The sequence below is a fragment of the Miniopterus schreibersii genome, assembly GCF_964146895.1.
Source record: "Miniopterus schreibersii genome assembly, chromosome: 9".
Classification (NCBI taxonomy): Eukaryota; Metazoa; Chordata; class Mammalia; order Chiroptera; family Miniopteridae; genus Miniopterus; species Miniopterus schreibersii.
In genome coordinates, this window is record NC_138118.1 from 1,427,703 (window position 1) to 1,442,958 (window position 15,256).

The 15,256-nt window shown below is 47.8% G+C and overlaps 1 protein-coding gene across 1 annotated transcript in view; it reads left to right on the forward strand.

Annotated features, from left to right (window-relative positions):
- CNPY1 (canopy FGF signaling regulator 1) overlaps positions 1-12,210 on the forward strand; it is a gene marked incomplete at both ends in the record, with an annotated part of 34,092 nt that extends 21,882 nt beyond the window's left edge. The window contains 3 exons of the mRNA XM_081147703.1: positions 5,856-6,059; positions 7,714-7,810; positions 12,173-12,210. Coding sequence (XP_081003829.1) covers positions 5,856-6,059; positions 7,714-7,810; positions 12,173-12,210 — 339 coding nt within the window. The remainder of the gene's footprint in view (positions 1-5,855; positions 6,060-7,713; positions 7,811-12,172) is intronic.
- Positions 12,211-15,256: the final 3,046 nt, after the last annotated feature.

A 15,256-nucleotide genomic window follows, 5' to 3' on the forward strand; every position in this document is an offset into this window, starting at 1 on the left:
ACACGCAAGTTTGCACATGTGCAAACAGGAATGCACATGGGTACACATGTACATGTATGCACACACTGGCCCACCTATTCACGGGAACACACGTGGTCGCACGTGTGCACACAGGAACACACATGGGCATGCACAGACCTGCACATACACACCCACACATACTCACATGTGTGCACACATGGGCACACTGAGGACACACACACTCATTCACACACGTATAGCCGTGCACTGGAATACTTCAGGAGTGAGGACAGCGGGGCCGCAGGCCCGGGGTAGGTCGGCCTTACTTTTCCCTCGACCCTTTCCTTCCTTTGGGATGTTTGTGTTTTTAACTCCAGCGAGTGTGTCACTTTTTCCACGGAAACTGTTTTTAAGGAGAGTGGGCGCTTTCTCTCTGCCGGTGGGAGCTGGGGCAGGCCTGAGGCCACGTCTGTGGAGATGGCCCCAGAGCCTCCTAACGTCCGGCCCGATGGTCCCTTTCCTCCCAGACCCCGACCCTTCTCGGGAAACCACCCACTCGCCCACAAGCACGCCGGGGGCGAAGCTGGAGAAGCCCACGGTCCTTGCACCCCTTCTGTTTCGGGAGGTGCTCTGCAGACGTGGCCAGAAACACGAGCAGCCACCCGCCACCGTCTTTAGTAACTAGACGGCAGAAAACACGCGGCGCTTGGGGCAGAACCTGTAAAATCAGGACAGTGTTGGGCTTCTGTGAACTTAGCTGATGGGCAGACAAGGCTCATGTCACCAGCTAGTGCTTCCTGGGCCCCTACGGGCCGCAGCGGCTTTTCCCAGTACTTCCTTTTAATTCTCGGTCAGAATCTCAGAAGAGGGCTCTTTAAAAAGCGTGGATTAGAGGGGGGGGCCCCGACCTGTGGCTGGGGTCCAGTCGTACTTACTGAAGGGGAAGCTCAGGTTTACCCCGCTCCCACGGCCTCCGCCCCGGGGAGCACCTCGTTTCCTTCCATCATCATCATCATTTTGAGCCTGCGAAGCCCTCCCGGGAACGCAGCGAGCGCAACGCCCCGAAACGGCGTGCAGGGGGCTCCCAGGCCCTGCTCGGAGCCATTTGTAACAAGGTGACGCAGGGGAACGTTTTTCACGTGGACGGGCCCATTTCTGTTCATTTTACCGAAAATGTTTGAAAATGAAAGGTTTTGGGGGGAGGCTAACAGAGTGCTGTTTAAAATGCGAGGACAGACGGCAGCGATAATTTTGTATTCGATAACGAAAGTAAAGTGTTTTAACTTTAGGAAAAAGTCAGATGAGTGGGATGACCCCCCCATTTGAAGGTCATGAATGAGGATCCATTACACGATTTTTCTCAAATTCTGCTTTGTCCCTGTTAAGTTGAAAATAGGCTCTGAAATGAAAAAATTTAATTGAAATTTCAATAGTTCTGAATTCTGGGCAAATTTCCCCCCAAATCACACTGGTTTTTTTTTCTCATATTTTCGTATTTTTCTCACATCCTGACATGATCAGTCCATAAATAAATAAGAACAGGAAACAGGAAACACTTGTAAAATATTTTATTTTAAGCTTTTCCCATTATCCGAACTAAAGAAGGCGACGTTTGGTGTTATTTTCATACATCGACCGTGTCGTTTGTGGTAAACTGTGCTGAAATCTTCGTATTTTGGTCCAGGAGGTTTAATTGATTGCACAAAGTTGCCTGTTTTCACGTCGAATTCGGTAACTGGGAAAAAAAACTAATATTCATTCTGTTCTACGTTGGCGGGCTCTGGCTCTGGAAACAAAGGCTCCTTAAAAAGCCTCTTATTGATTAAGTCCAGAAGCAATTGTTTTTCCCTGATACACAGACCACTGCATTGAGATGAGCGCCTTCGGGTTGGGAATCATACTCTCTAATAAAAACGAAACAGCCGATGCTATTTGCATATCATATAAAGTGTCGTACAACAAACTCATAGCAGTCAATTAACATAAAAGCTAATTACATATCATCAATTTACGAGAGTTTCCGAATCCAGCTTCCCCTGTCGTAGCCCAGAGCGAGTGGGGGGCGAATGTTCACTTCTAAATATTGACTTTTAACTAATAGCAGGAGGGATCCCCATGTTTTTATGGATGAAAACTTAGTGATGACACCAGATGCAATACTTGCCACAATGCCATTAAATTTCCTACGTTAGCTAAACCTCTAGAGAGGAAATCTTTGCCACCGTGTGAAACTCACTACCGGCCACTCGGCAGCCGAAGTCGTGGCTTCCTAGCTGAAGGACGCCCCAAAATGACCGCGAAGGGGAGCGGGGTCTACCTGAGGCTGCCAGGCTGTTCTGAGAAAGACAGGTGCTGTGGCAAGGACCGTCCCCAGGTCCGGCTGTCACCGTGACATAATTGTATTCCTGCCTGATGCTGATGGCTCTCGAGCAAGAAATTTACAACGAGATTAACAGAGACACAGTAATGAAGGAACGCGGGAGCCCCCGTAATTGACTGTTATTAAAATGTTGTCCTAGGCGTCCCCACGCCTCCCTAACTCCAGCTCACTGGGGAAACTGAAGCCAAAACTTTCAGCTACTTGTTTCCATTTTCGAGTTGGGATGGGGGGGGAGACCTCCTCCCACCCCCATGTCATCGCTCACGTAACAGCGAGCACATGGTCTCAAGAAGCCCAAAGGGGGAAAAACCCAAGCGAAACAAAAACCACCGCGCCTACTAAGTATGATTCTGAGCAGTAAGCAGGTTTCAAAATGAGAAAAGTTAGGATTTTCTTGGATTTTCTTGCTCCAAGAAAGCAATGCAATGATAACAGATCCCTGCCATGTTTGTAACTCACACCGAGGGAGTCCGGGGGTGGAAGCCGTGGCTGTAAGGAAACCGGGCCAGCGAGCCCGTTTCCCCCACACAATGGTGGCGACTCCCCCATTCATATTTTAATGAGGTTGGTATCTCCGAGCCAGTCCTTCCAGGGCGGAGGCAGCCGGCCCGGAAGATTACAATAGGAGCCCCTTTATTGACAAGTACCATTCAGCGTCCTCGCAGCGCGGACTGAAAGCCCTAGTTTTATTCCACTCGTCCCAGGACTTACTGCACCCTCGTAGGGAAACCTTGCTGGGGGCAGAAAAAGGCTCGGTTCTTCTATAACCAAGCTTTAAATTCACTGAGGGTCGTTCAGCTCTGTGGAATCATTTTAAACTCGAATCACATGCGTTTTAATAAATATCCGAAGGGCTGCCGAGCATAAGCAGCGTTTCCTTAAAATTTTTCTTGCGAAATTGGATGCTTGGGGATTTTTAAGTTCAAATATATATATATATTTTATCTTCTGTAAAACAAACTCTACTAGTCTCACTCTGGGTGTTTTTCCTTTCTGTCTTTTAGTGGAGATTGTAATGTAGCATTTTCAGAGGTAGTATCCTGCCAGCAAACATTTTCTACTGTGAAAGATTGTTTACTCGAAGGAGCTGGCTCGTTACATCGAAAAAGCCCGTTAGTTTTCAAGGACATAAACTCCACATGTTGATCCCTCCATAGAACATGCAGGGTGTCCCCTTCCAAAAACGTATACACTGTAGCAGCTGGTAGCTCAATTTTGAAAATGAAATGTATGTTAATAAACACTGCTTTTACAAGTATTAAAAGTGTGTGTGTGTGTGCATTTTTTTAGGGGGACACCCTGCATTTGTGTTAAAACGGGCACAATGCCACTCTATTCGAACGGGTAAAATCACACTTTCCAAATAAGAAAGACAGCCCCGCTTGCTGGGAAGTCTTAATGGAAGGTCTGATTTAAAGAAGTTCCCACCCAGGAAATAAATAAGCCTGGGTCCCCAGTGAGGGTGGGAGCCCTTTCCCAGGCAGACGCCCCGATTTTCTCAGGCCTTCTGTGCTCAGCGATTTTGCACAGGGCTCAGAAACAGGGGCTCAATTTTACAAAACATTTCTGAGAGGGGCCTGCACTCAACCTGGAGCCCCGGGAAGCTTTAGGACGGGGCTGGGTTCCAAAGGCTCCAGGGGCAGGCAGACCCCCCTTGTGTCCCCACCACCACCAGTGTTTACTTTTCCAATTGGGGGAGGGGGAGAGAAGGGGTTCTTCATTACTATAGATTTTTTTTTTTTTAAATGACTCTTCCCTTCTCTTTGAAGTAAAAGGCTACTTTGTAGACACACAGAAAGTACCACGAATGTATTTCTTATGTATCCGATAAGGAACTATACTGAAAGCGCAAGCCTGGGCAGGGAACCCCCACCATGATCATTCTGCTTCATTGTAACTTAAGAATCTGCCCCGGTGTCTTCTCACCTTCCAGCCCCAATAGGTATTTGTAAGTGAAACAACAGCAACAACACATGTTCAGTTTGCTTGTTAACCGATGCTTTTTTTTTTTTTCTGCTTTTTTTTAAGAACAACTTCGATGCGGGAGTGGCATCCTCAAAGGTGTTAAGAAAATGCAAGTTGCGTGTGGGGTGTGCATTGTAAGCCGCTCACTTTCGGGTGTTTTGACTGCAGACATTGAAGAAAAAAACAAAACGAGCCCACGCATGCGTTTTTGAAAACTTGATGTTTTGGCGAACACAGGGGCCTCGACAGCAGCTCAACATCCCGCCGAAGTCAAGTTTGGGGGGAGAAGGAGGGATATTGTTGCAGAGCGCGCGGCGGGGCCTCTGAAAGTCAATTAGTGCTGTTTTTCTTTCCTCTCCGCATGTTTCTTTGAACTTTTTTTTTTTTTTTACAAAGTTGGTTCCTTGAGAGCCGGGCGAGCACGGCGGGGACGCGGCCCGGCCCCCCTGCAGCCGCGCTCTGGGCGCGTCCCCCGCGCGGCCGTGCGACTCCCGGCCAGATGGCGGCGAGGCGCGGAGACCCTTTGTGCGCCCGGAGCGCGCCTGTGAAAGCCGCGCGGTCGCCGGCACCGGAAGGGTTCACACTGCGCCTGAAAGGGGACAATGGGGGCCGCCGAGAGCAACATCCCCGAAATCGAGACCGTTTGTGATTCAGCCCCTTTCACCGCGGTTGTCATGCAAACTTCCTACTTTGATCAGCGGAGGGTGGAGAGGGAAGGAGCCCGCGGAGGCCGCGCCGCGCCGCGTCCGGGCGCCCTTGGCGGGTCCCCGCCCCCTTCCGGAAGGAGCGGGGGACCAGCCCCCTGCACCTTGACCCGTCTAGACGGGCCCCCAAGTTTTTTTTGTTTTGTGTTTTTTTTTTTTTTTTGGTCTCCGTTACCAAGGGCGAGGGGTGCTCTTTGACCCCCGCGCGGGGCGGAGGTGGTGGCCACAGGGTCCTCCGAATCCTCGCTGGATTCCGGAGGGAGAGGGGCGCATGGCGACGGGCACCAGCTGTTCGCAGGGCAGCCGCGCCGGCGACGGGGGCACGGGAGGCTCCGCGTGTGCCCCGCTCCACGCCACGCGGGGGCCACTGCGCGGTGCGGGGGTGGGGGAGGGGCCGGCGAAGGCGAGCTTGGGTGTTGGGCTAAGTTCTTCCGAACTGATGGAGAGGTCTGGAGCCTCTCTCCAGCTCGCCTCTCCTTCCTCTCCTGTCTCCCCCGCCCCCCCATCTCCGCCGAGTGGATGGAGGGTAACCGCCCGTTTCCTCGCTTACTGCCCTGTTCTCCGTGTCCAGTGACTTTTACACAGTATCTAACTCTGCTCTCGAGTTCGAATATGTCTTTTCCTGTCCACTTGCAAACATACGCACTTTTTAAAAGCCAGCCTTCCATCGCGTAAAGAAGACAATCGCGCGCACCTTGCCATTTTAGGAACCGAGCGCGTGTCCCCGTTCCTGGGGGGGGGGGGTGCGCGCGCGGGGAGGGAGGGGGGTCCCCTGCGCATCCAGCCCTGCTTCTTTTAAATACATTCCCGCTAAGACGAGGTTCCTCCCCGCGTTTTCCTGACAGGTCCCCCTGGCCCAGTCCGAGGCCTTCCTGACCGACCTCCTGGACAGGGTGTGCCAGCGGATGAATGACTACAGGCTGGAGCAGGACCCCGCGACCAAGGAGAGGACCTTCAAGCGCTTCGCTCCGAGGAAAGGAGACAAAATATACAACGAATTTAAGAAATTCTCGTTTTACTCCGAGGCCTACAAGCCTTTGAAGTTCGCGGTAAGCTCTCTCCCCAGGCGGGTCCCTGTGCTCCCTGAGCAGGTCTCTGGCTTTATTTTTATTTATTTTTATGTTTTTGCTGTTTGTTTCCGTTGTTGTTGAGTTTCGGGACATTGAGCCTTAGAATGCTATCTGCTTGCTTCGCTGCCCTGCTGGTTCCCGGGGGGACCACGCGTTTAGCGACGTGCCTTTGGAGACGCGGGAGGGGCTGTTCTTTCCCCTCAGCGGACACAGTTCGGTGGTATTTTCTAGAAAGCGCTGCTACGAATCCCAGCGACTTTAAGGCACATTTTGCACGTTGCTTGTCTCCTGGGGGGACTCGGGAGGGGTCTCCGGCGGAGGGAGGTCTCTCACAGGTTCAAATCCAAATTAAAATGAACGTCGTTTTCAAATATTTAAGGCCAACCGGCGAGGGAGCCGGACGCGCCTTGCCCCCGCCCCCCCTCCCCCAGGTTTCACAGAAGGGAGAACTTTGTCCCTGAGTTAATTCAAGTGTTTTAGCACCAACTAAGTTAAACAAAAGCTTAGGCGTGGTGGCCGGCTAAATGCCAAATTTCCTCCCCAATCGTGTTTATTTTGCGCGGACGCTGGCCTCCCGCTTGCCCGGATGTGCCTGGCCAACGGCAGTTGCAATATATTTCCCTTTACAATCCACGCGACGGGGAAGCCTGTTTGAAAAATGCATTAAATTCACGCCTTGGCCCAAATGTCAGGCGAGCTGAAACCCCGAAACCCAGGCTTTAGCTGACTTTGGAAGATTCCATTTTAATTAAAAAGTAAAGGCACTGGTTCGGGGTTAGAAGGTCTATGGGATAGAAATCGCGTGGAGCAAGCGTGCTTGTATTTCACAGGTTTTAAATGAACATAGTATAGTGGAATTTAAATATTTTTAAATGCCAGGTAACATTTTTTAGGGTCTTGCTTAATGCACTCCGGAGATGATTTCCAAGTCTCCAGCGAATGCCCCTCGGTGGCGTCGCAGTTCCTAAAACTGGAACCTCGCGTTTCTCTGATCACAGCCTCCGGTTAGAATTTAAGGTTTTTAGGTGTGCGGGCAAACCTGCGCTCCCCCTGCGCTGAAGAGCCAGGTTTCGGGGGGCAGGGAAGTGAACTTGCGGAGGGATCCCTAACTGGTGTGAAAAGAAACTTCCCCGGGGTAACTGTCAGGCGTGTTATCCACGGTGAAATTAAAGATGCAAGTCTTCTGATTGCTGAGAAAGCTTAATTGTTTCACACTCCGGGTCCTGGTTTAAAACCACAAAGTGGATTATTATGTTACATCGGAAGGAAGCTGGTTTAACCATTGCCAGGAGCTGGCTTCTTTCAAGGGCGTTAAAAAAAAAAAAAAAAAATCCCGAAGGCTTTTCAGCTCCTTAAACAGGGGACGCATTTCTTCCCATTTCCCACGTTCCAATTTAAGGCAGAGAAACAAAATACCACGTTCTCGCGCCCGTCTTTCCACGCGACTCCTCGGGGAGTTCAGTCCCGGGAGCCTGATGCCGTCGACACGCCGGGAAAGGGGTTAATCGGGCGCGGAGATAGATGCCTTGCGCGTCGCGTCGGCAACATTGTTTCAGGTTTCGAGCTGCTACAATGTTGCCGCGACGCCCCGCGAGCGCGCACCTACCCACACGTGCCGTTGCTTTCCCCGCAGTGCGAAGCCATCCTGGAGAAATACGAGGAGGACATCTTCTCGCTGGTGGCGCGGGACGCGCGCTCCCTGGCCGACCGGCTGTGCGGCGCGAAGCCAGGTACCGTGCGGGGTGCGGCGCGCGCCCCGCCTCTCCCGCGCCGCGCCCCGCAGCACCTCTGTTTTCCAAACCGAGCCTGGCTGTCTCCAGGCCACCCCTGCTTCTGCGCTGAATCAGAAGCGACACCCTGGGAGAGAAAACAAATGCACACAGCCACGGGGGCTGCCTGCGTGGCCGGGCCGGGCCGGGCCTGGCCTGGCCTGGCTGGCCGCGCGCGCCCTGCCCTCCGCATTTTAAGTGAGTTCAGAGAGATGTGGTTTCCGATAGTTAAGCGGGAAGCCCATCCTCTCCGGCGAACCCCAAACCCTTTCTCACTTTAAACTTGGAGAGATTTAAAATCTTCCTGGGGCAGGAAAGGAGTCTCTCTGACTTGCCTAGAGCCCGCCCCAACAGGAGGAGGGGGTTTTGTTTAGTAAGACATGTTAAATGGGCTTTGTTTGTTTGTTGGCCTGGGTGCTGGATTTTTTTTTTCCCCCCCAAGTTGATTTCCCAGAATATCTCCTTCTTAAAAATTAATTTTTTTCTGGCAGAGGGTGTAAAATAATACTTGGCTTATGTTCTTACACACACACACACACATGCTCAGAAGCTAGAAAAAATTGCCAAAACTTTACTTACTATATGCAAAGTTGAAACATGATGTTACCATGGACTCCATCAGTTTAGCTAAACATGCACCTCCTAACATTTCAATAATTTTTAATACATTTACAAGAGCGTAGGACACGTTGTGCGGTCTTTTCAGATGCCTTTTTAAAAAATAATTTTATATATACATCAATATATATATCTATGTATACATAGATACAGGGTGTCCTCCCAAAATGTATACACACACTTTGAATAATTATAAAGGCAGGGTTTATTAGCATACATTTCATTTTCAAAATCGAGCTATCAGCTGTAAAAGTGTATACACATTCTTTGGGAGATACATATATACAAATAGATACACACACAATGATTTAGAGCCAGGGGAGTACTTTTTATGCAATTGTGAAAACTTGAAACATTTAGCATTTAGCAATTGTTTATAATAAAGTATAGCCACCTCCATCCACAGTATCAGATGTATTGCCAAGGTTCTTAAAATAATACCGCACCCCTGTGGAGGAATATTTATGTCATCCAATGTTATGAAACAAGAAGGCTGGTTCCGAGCCCCATGAACAGCGTGGAGTTTTCTGATTCCGAGTAGAACGTGGGGTGGCTTCTGTTTAAGACCCAGTTGGGTCGCGAGTCTGAACTGATCCAGCCAGGAGTGTCCAGGAGTCCGGAGCTTTTCTATCCCTGATTTTGGCTAAGTGGTGAAATTCACACAGATGAGATCATAGCTGGCGGTTTCCCAAGAAGGTACTTGTGAGGTTTTCTTGGGGTTTTGGGTGGGCAGTGCCCGCGGACACCTGCGCAGGCGTGGGGAGCGTCCAGGCCCTTCTCCTGCCGGTGCCAGTCCCGGTGCCGGTGCCCTGGCCGCTGGCGCTGGCCCGTGTCCCCCACGGCAGGTGCGGGAAGCTGGCCACAAGGCCGTCGCTCAGCTCTCACGAAGGACTCCACAAAGTTTCTGCAACCCTTTCCTGCACTAACTGCCCCCAATAACAAGATTTCGGGGAAAGACTTTGTCCCCGAGTGTGCAATCTGACTGCGTCTCAAGAATATTAACAATCTCTTCATTCCTTCTGCATATTTATATTGGAAATAGGAATTAACATTAACCTCAGGAAGATGTAGGCCCAAAGCCTAACCCCGAGATCTGCGCAGTGTTACTAATAAAAACATGATTAGATCATTAGTTCTTAATAGCATTTAATTTTTTTAAAACCTGGGTAAGTACTCACACTATACACAGAAATATCAGTGCCTTGGAGAAGACAAGGTGACCACCCCCAGGGAGGGGACGGTCACATGGCCGCTGCGTAGTGGAGCGGGTGGGCTTTTTCACGTTTTGTTTTCCTATGAAACGTGTTTCTGGCTGTTCTAAACTGCTCATAAATTTCAAACTGAAAATATACAGGGGGTCCCCAAAAATGTATACACACATAACAACTGATTCTATTACATTTTGAAAATGAAATGTATGTTAATAAACACTGCCTTTATAATTATGCAAAGTGTGCATGTACATATTTGGGGGACACCCTGTATATTAATTTTTAAAAAGACTCCCGGTCCTCCCAAGGCCCTCACCACTGAAGTGAGTTAACACCACATAACAAGGCTGAGTGTTTTCAACCTGAAAAATTATCGCCATAATTTTTAAGCTTTCGCATAACGGGGTGGTTTCGGGTAACCACATAAAATGTGAGCCTCGCGTCCTGTAGAAAATGCTGGGGGCTTTCCCGCACAGTCACAACTCCACGGACAGGAGCTTCCCACGGCCGCCCGGGAGCAAGGTCTGTGTAAAGGCCACACTCGACCTGGTTCTGCTGCCCAACAACCTTGCTGTGGTTGAGCTCCACCACTTCATGATGTTCTCAAGACATGGCCGCGAGTGTGAGTGTGTGTGTCTGAGTGTGTGTGAGTGTGTGTGTGTGTGCTGGAGGTTACGAAACTGCGTTAATACCTCTTCACCCGGGTCCACTCCGTGTGAGATGCGAGACTCGGAGCTGTTCACTTGTCCACATGTTGCTTTTAGGGAGATAAGTAATGTTTTCACCACTAGGTATTCCTAAAACTAGAGGCTTGATCGGAAAGTTTGCCCCTTCTATACTTTATACGTGATGTCCCCAAAAAATGTATACACACTGTAACAGCGGATAGCTAGGCTTTGAAAATGAAATGTATTTTAATAAACACCACCTCTATAATTATTCAAAGTGTGTGTATACATTTGGGGGGGACACTGTATGTATATTTTACATACATGGACATGTCTATAAATGCATATATGAATTTTCCTTTTTTCCTATTTAATGTAGGCACTCCCCTTTATTTTTAATAGTTATGTGGGAGCAGACGAGGGCTTGTTCACCGACTTTGACAAATGGCAGCCTTGCTGAGGCGCCGCTGATGTGGAAGGTTGTAGGATGTTTAGTATGTGTATCTGAGCAAGCGGATGCCCCCTCCTCCAGCTAATTAACTCATATCTGACTTTAAAATATTAAGATCTCAAGATTCACCCCCAACACACAAACTAACAAATGGGGGGCAACAGAGAAAACATCCGACAAATGTAAGATACTATATTTGGATTTTAAAATAACGCATCGGTGAGATTTTCGTAAATTTCCTATGTCGCCGTTTCCATGAGTGATGAAATCTCAGGGAAGGGCCGGGCGTGTGGATGGGCCTATGGCCCCCACAGTTTATTTACTGCTCAGAATAAAAGTATCAGATACACCTGTCCGTGGGGTGAGGCCGGGAGGGGGAGGGGCTATTCCTGTGGAATCTTTTTTTTTTTTTTTTTTTTGAGGCAAAAATTAAAAGTGAGTTCCTTAGATTTTCCTCCTGGAATATTTTGGGGCACATCACCCGAGCTCCTCCAGATCTTCATTTTAATGTCTTGAAGTCAAAACGCTGTTCTGAAGTCTTAGGAAGACATAAGGTAGGGATGGAAAGATTGGTATATTCGCTCAGGGGAGAGAACGTATCCGTCCGGACTGTGACTGAGGGGACGCTGAGGTTCGCGGGGGTGACCGTCAGAGCGTGTGAGGGAATAGATTCAAGTACACACGTGTATTCTGTATGCACATGGCTTTGCCGCTGAAATCAGACCTTAACGTGTAAACACATCAGGGTGGTGAACTCGTCACGTGATTGTTTCGAATGCAACCGATGGAATAAAGTGAGATTCTATAAAGGTTCAGCCCGCCTTTAAACCGAAAGCCCTCTTGCCTTTTCGTATAGACTTCCCGTTGCGGACAGGGGTTTCACATTCTAATATTAAAAATAATTGCTCTCAAGGTTAGCTGATTCCCCATTGTAAATAAATCGTGTGGCCAGAATAACCCGTGGCCTTTCTACAGAGGGAGGTGGCTGTAACTGCTTCCAGCCGGGCAAGGCGTGTGTGCCGGAGCCCCCGCTCCTTGGACTGAGCGCCAGGTGCCCGGGGCCCCTCCATAAAGGGTCCCTTGGATACTCCACGGCCGTGGGCAACCGGTACAGCGCCTGGGCTTGGTTTCAAAACACTCCAGGAAGAGCACTGGGGGCTGGGGCAAGAACGGCCAAGCACGGGCCAGTGTTGAGGCCAGGTTTGGGGTGCAGGGGAGGGGATCACAACCTTCTTTTTACTTCTGTGTATATTTGAAATTTTCTGCAATATCAAAGTCTTAAAAATGTGCTTCCGCAGGAAAGCGCTTCTTGCAGAAAGTCAGTGACGTACGGCGGGTTTTAAACGTGATGGTGACGCTCTCTCTTTCCCTCCAGATCTGTGTGCGGCGCCTGCCAACCACACTGAGCTCTAGGAGGGACGGCCCCGGTCGGGAGGCAGCCAGGCCACGCCAAGGTCAATGTCTTCCTGTTTTTCACAAGAAATTGTATGTCTCTTGTGTATATCACGTTGTCTTGCGGGTGAAATTTTTTTGAGAATCTGTTGCATCATAAAAAAAATTACCGATTCTTTTGATAGGTGGAGCTGAGGGCCTAAAACAAATGACCTTTGTGGGTTTTGATAAAAATTGGTGTGGCGAGAAAGTATTTAATTCGGTAATAGGAGAAAGGGGAAGCCATTTCATAAATGAAACAAGGATTTAATCATGGGCGCTGGATATTTTATGTACATACACAGGTGTTGTGTTCTATCTGATAAGAACCTGATTTGATTCCTAAATACTCGATGGGTCATAAAATTCATAAAATTTATTGCCACAAACTCCAGATTATATCCTCCGGGTTATATATGGTTCTATACGAACTCACCCTGTATCGAGAATGACACTTAAATTTCTAGAAATCATAAATTTAAAAACTTTCTAATCTCCAAAATTTAATGAATGTGTAAAAAAAATAATAAAACTTTCATAGTGAACATTATTACCTTGGCCTTTCGTATGCATATACTCTGAATTCAAATGACTTAGAAAGTCGATTTATTATTACATCGTGTACTTTGGAAAGATGACTCCAATGACCAGGTTTTGTTTGGCTGCAAACTCTCCAGTTGTGTTTTGGTTTTTAGAAGAATTTCTGCTCACATTTCGGGTGTAGATTTGACTCCTAACTAAGCTCTCATTCTCCTACGTGTGTTTTTGTAGTTGTGGAGATGGGAGGGGCAGGGGGACCTTTTGCAAAATCGCCTTTTGACCACCCTTACTACTGAGAGTAGCAATCACCTCCCTTTCGAACAGCTCATTGTTGCTGCTAAATTTACATTCAGTGGAATCTGACCTTAATTATTTGAAACGGCTGGGTGTATTCTACACTTGCTTGAGAAAAGAAATTCTTGCTGTTGTCAGTGAGAATTTACTGGGTAGGATGTTATAAATTCTGCCCTAAAAGAGGAAAAATCTATTTGCCTTATGTTTCCCAATTGCTTAGAAAGCACACTATTTACACCAGTCAACTCACTCCTCTTCCGGTGGAAACAGTTCTGAAATTTAGGAAAATTTACCATTTGCATTTTCCTCTCTCCCCCACCCCAACTCTGATTAAAAGTCAGGTTTTTTTTTTGTCGGTGTCTCGTATATTTGGGAAAACTGAGGAGGTGTGTGCTGTTTGGATCTGTCTGAAGCTGGTTATACCTACTGTGGATTTTGTAGCCCCAGGAGCCTGCAGCAGAGAGAAAATGGACACAGGATTGAGGAATAATTAGCTCCATCTTCCAGTAGGGCAGTAAAATTGTTGTTGAAAACATAGTCCCTATGTCTTTATGTAAACTTCTCTATTTCAGATGAGTGTAGCATTTCAAATGGTACCTCATCAGCATTTGACTAACTTGGGCTTTCTTGGCAAATGCACCAAAAAGAAACATTGTTTCTTCTCAGGACCAGCCCAGGCCCAAAGCTTCCACTCCAACTGCAACACTTGTGGAAGTGTCAGCAGGCCTTTGCTGACTCTCACTGGCAATTGTTGCAAATTCTCAAATATAAGCAGTGCTCATGCTGACCCGGGAATTGAAGAGAGCTGGGGCTCCTGTTCACAACCTGCGGGATCAGGCACAGGTGCGCCTGGTTTCCAGGGCGATCGCGCACAGGTGTGCCTGGTTTCCATGGTGACCGAGCACAGGTGTGCCTGGTTTCCCTTGATGAGCAGTCATCATCTTACCTCGGAGCAAATAGCTAAGGTTTTGCTAAACAGGACTTTTCAGCCTTTTCTTATTTCCCAGTCAAAATAGTCTTGTCTCTTCCAAGATTTTTGCTATCTCAGGACTTACAGGTTTTTTTCTTTCCAGAAATTTTTTCCAGATCAAACTTATTCAACTCATATAAATACAGGGTATCTCAAAAAATATATATAAACACTTTAACAGCCGATAGCTCAATTGATGTTGCTTTCTTTTCAGATTTAACCCATTGGAATGAATAATCATTCAGAGTGTGTATACATTTTTGGGGACACCCTGTAGTTGTAGTTCGCTACGTTGCTAATGGAAACCACATTTGCTCGATGGACAGAAGCCACTGTGTTTCTCAGGTCTGTCCACAGCGGTTCCTGGGTTTCCCTCTGGTTCGCAGGGAGGTCGAGCTGTTTTCGCTAATGAGCAGTAATGAGGCAGAGTGGCCACTTGCTTTCACATCCCTCCTACCTCACCCCTGCCTTTTTAATGACGTCAGTGACAAAAAACAAAAGTAAAAAGCCTGGAAAAACCAAACAAACAACACCCAGGATGTGACAGAAAAGTTTCTGAGTCAAAGGGAAGCAACCCAATTCTGTCAGAAAAACTTCTGAAGGTGGGAAAGGGGTGGGGCGACGCTTATTAAAATCATGAGTAGAGAAAACATGTTTTGAGGCGGATGGCTTCACATTGTGGTTTTATGAGATGGTTTCTTTGGGTCTCCGTGGAAGACATCTGTGAAGCTGTTCTCATAAAGAAAAGGCCAAATTGGTTGAATGAGCGGTTTATATTTGTTGTGTGGGTTGCTATTTGCAGAGAATAAACTAAGACCAATGAATCCATTTCACTGAGGGCTGCGGAGTGCAATTGAGCCGAAGTCCCAAATGGGAGAGATCGATACTTTATTTACTAAGACAAGCCCTAAATCTGAGACTTGATAGCTGCTTATATTTTTTTAATACTTGTTTCTTTGCTTAGGTTGATATTTATTTATGTATGCAATAGCTTTATCTAAATAAAAAATTTTTTAATTATATATTAATCTTAAAATTCAGACTCATCCTGATGGAATATGAGAAAAAGCTGCTCTTTGGTGTGGCTTTGCGGCCTGTTTTAAAATCAGATACAAATCTGCAAGCTGATCTTAGGTCTTGACACCCACTCTCGGTGGCATATGGCCCAGCTCGATGCCAGAACGCAATTAACCGTGATGCTAAACTGTCACAATAAAAAGGTAC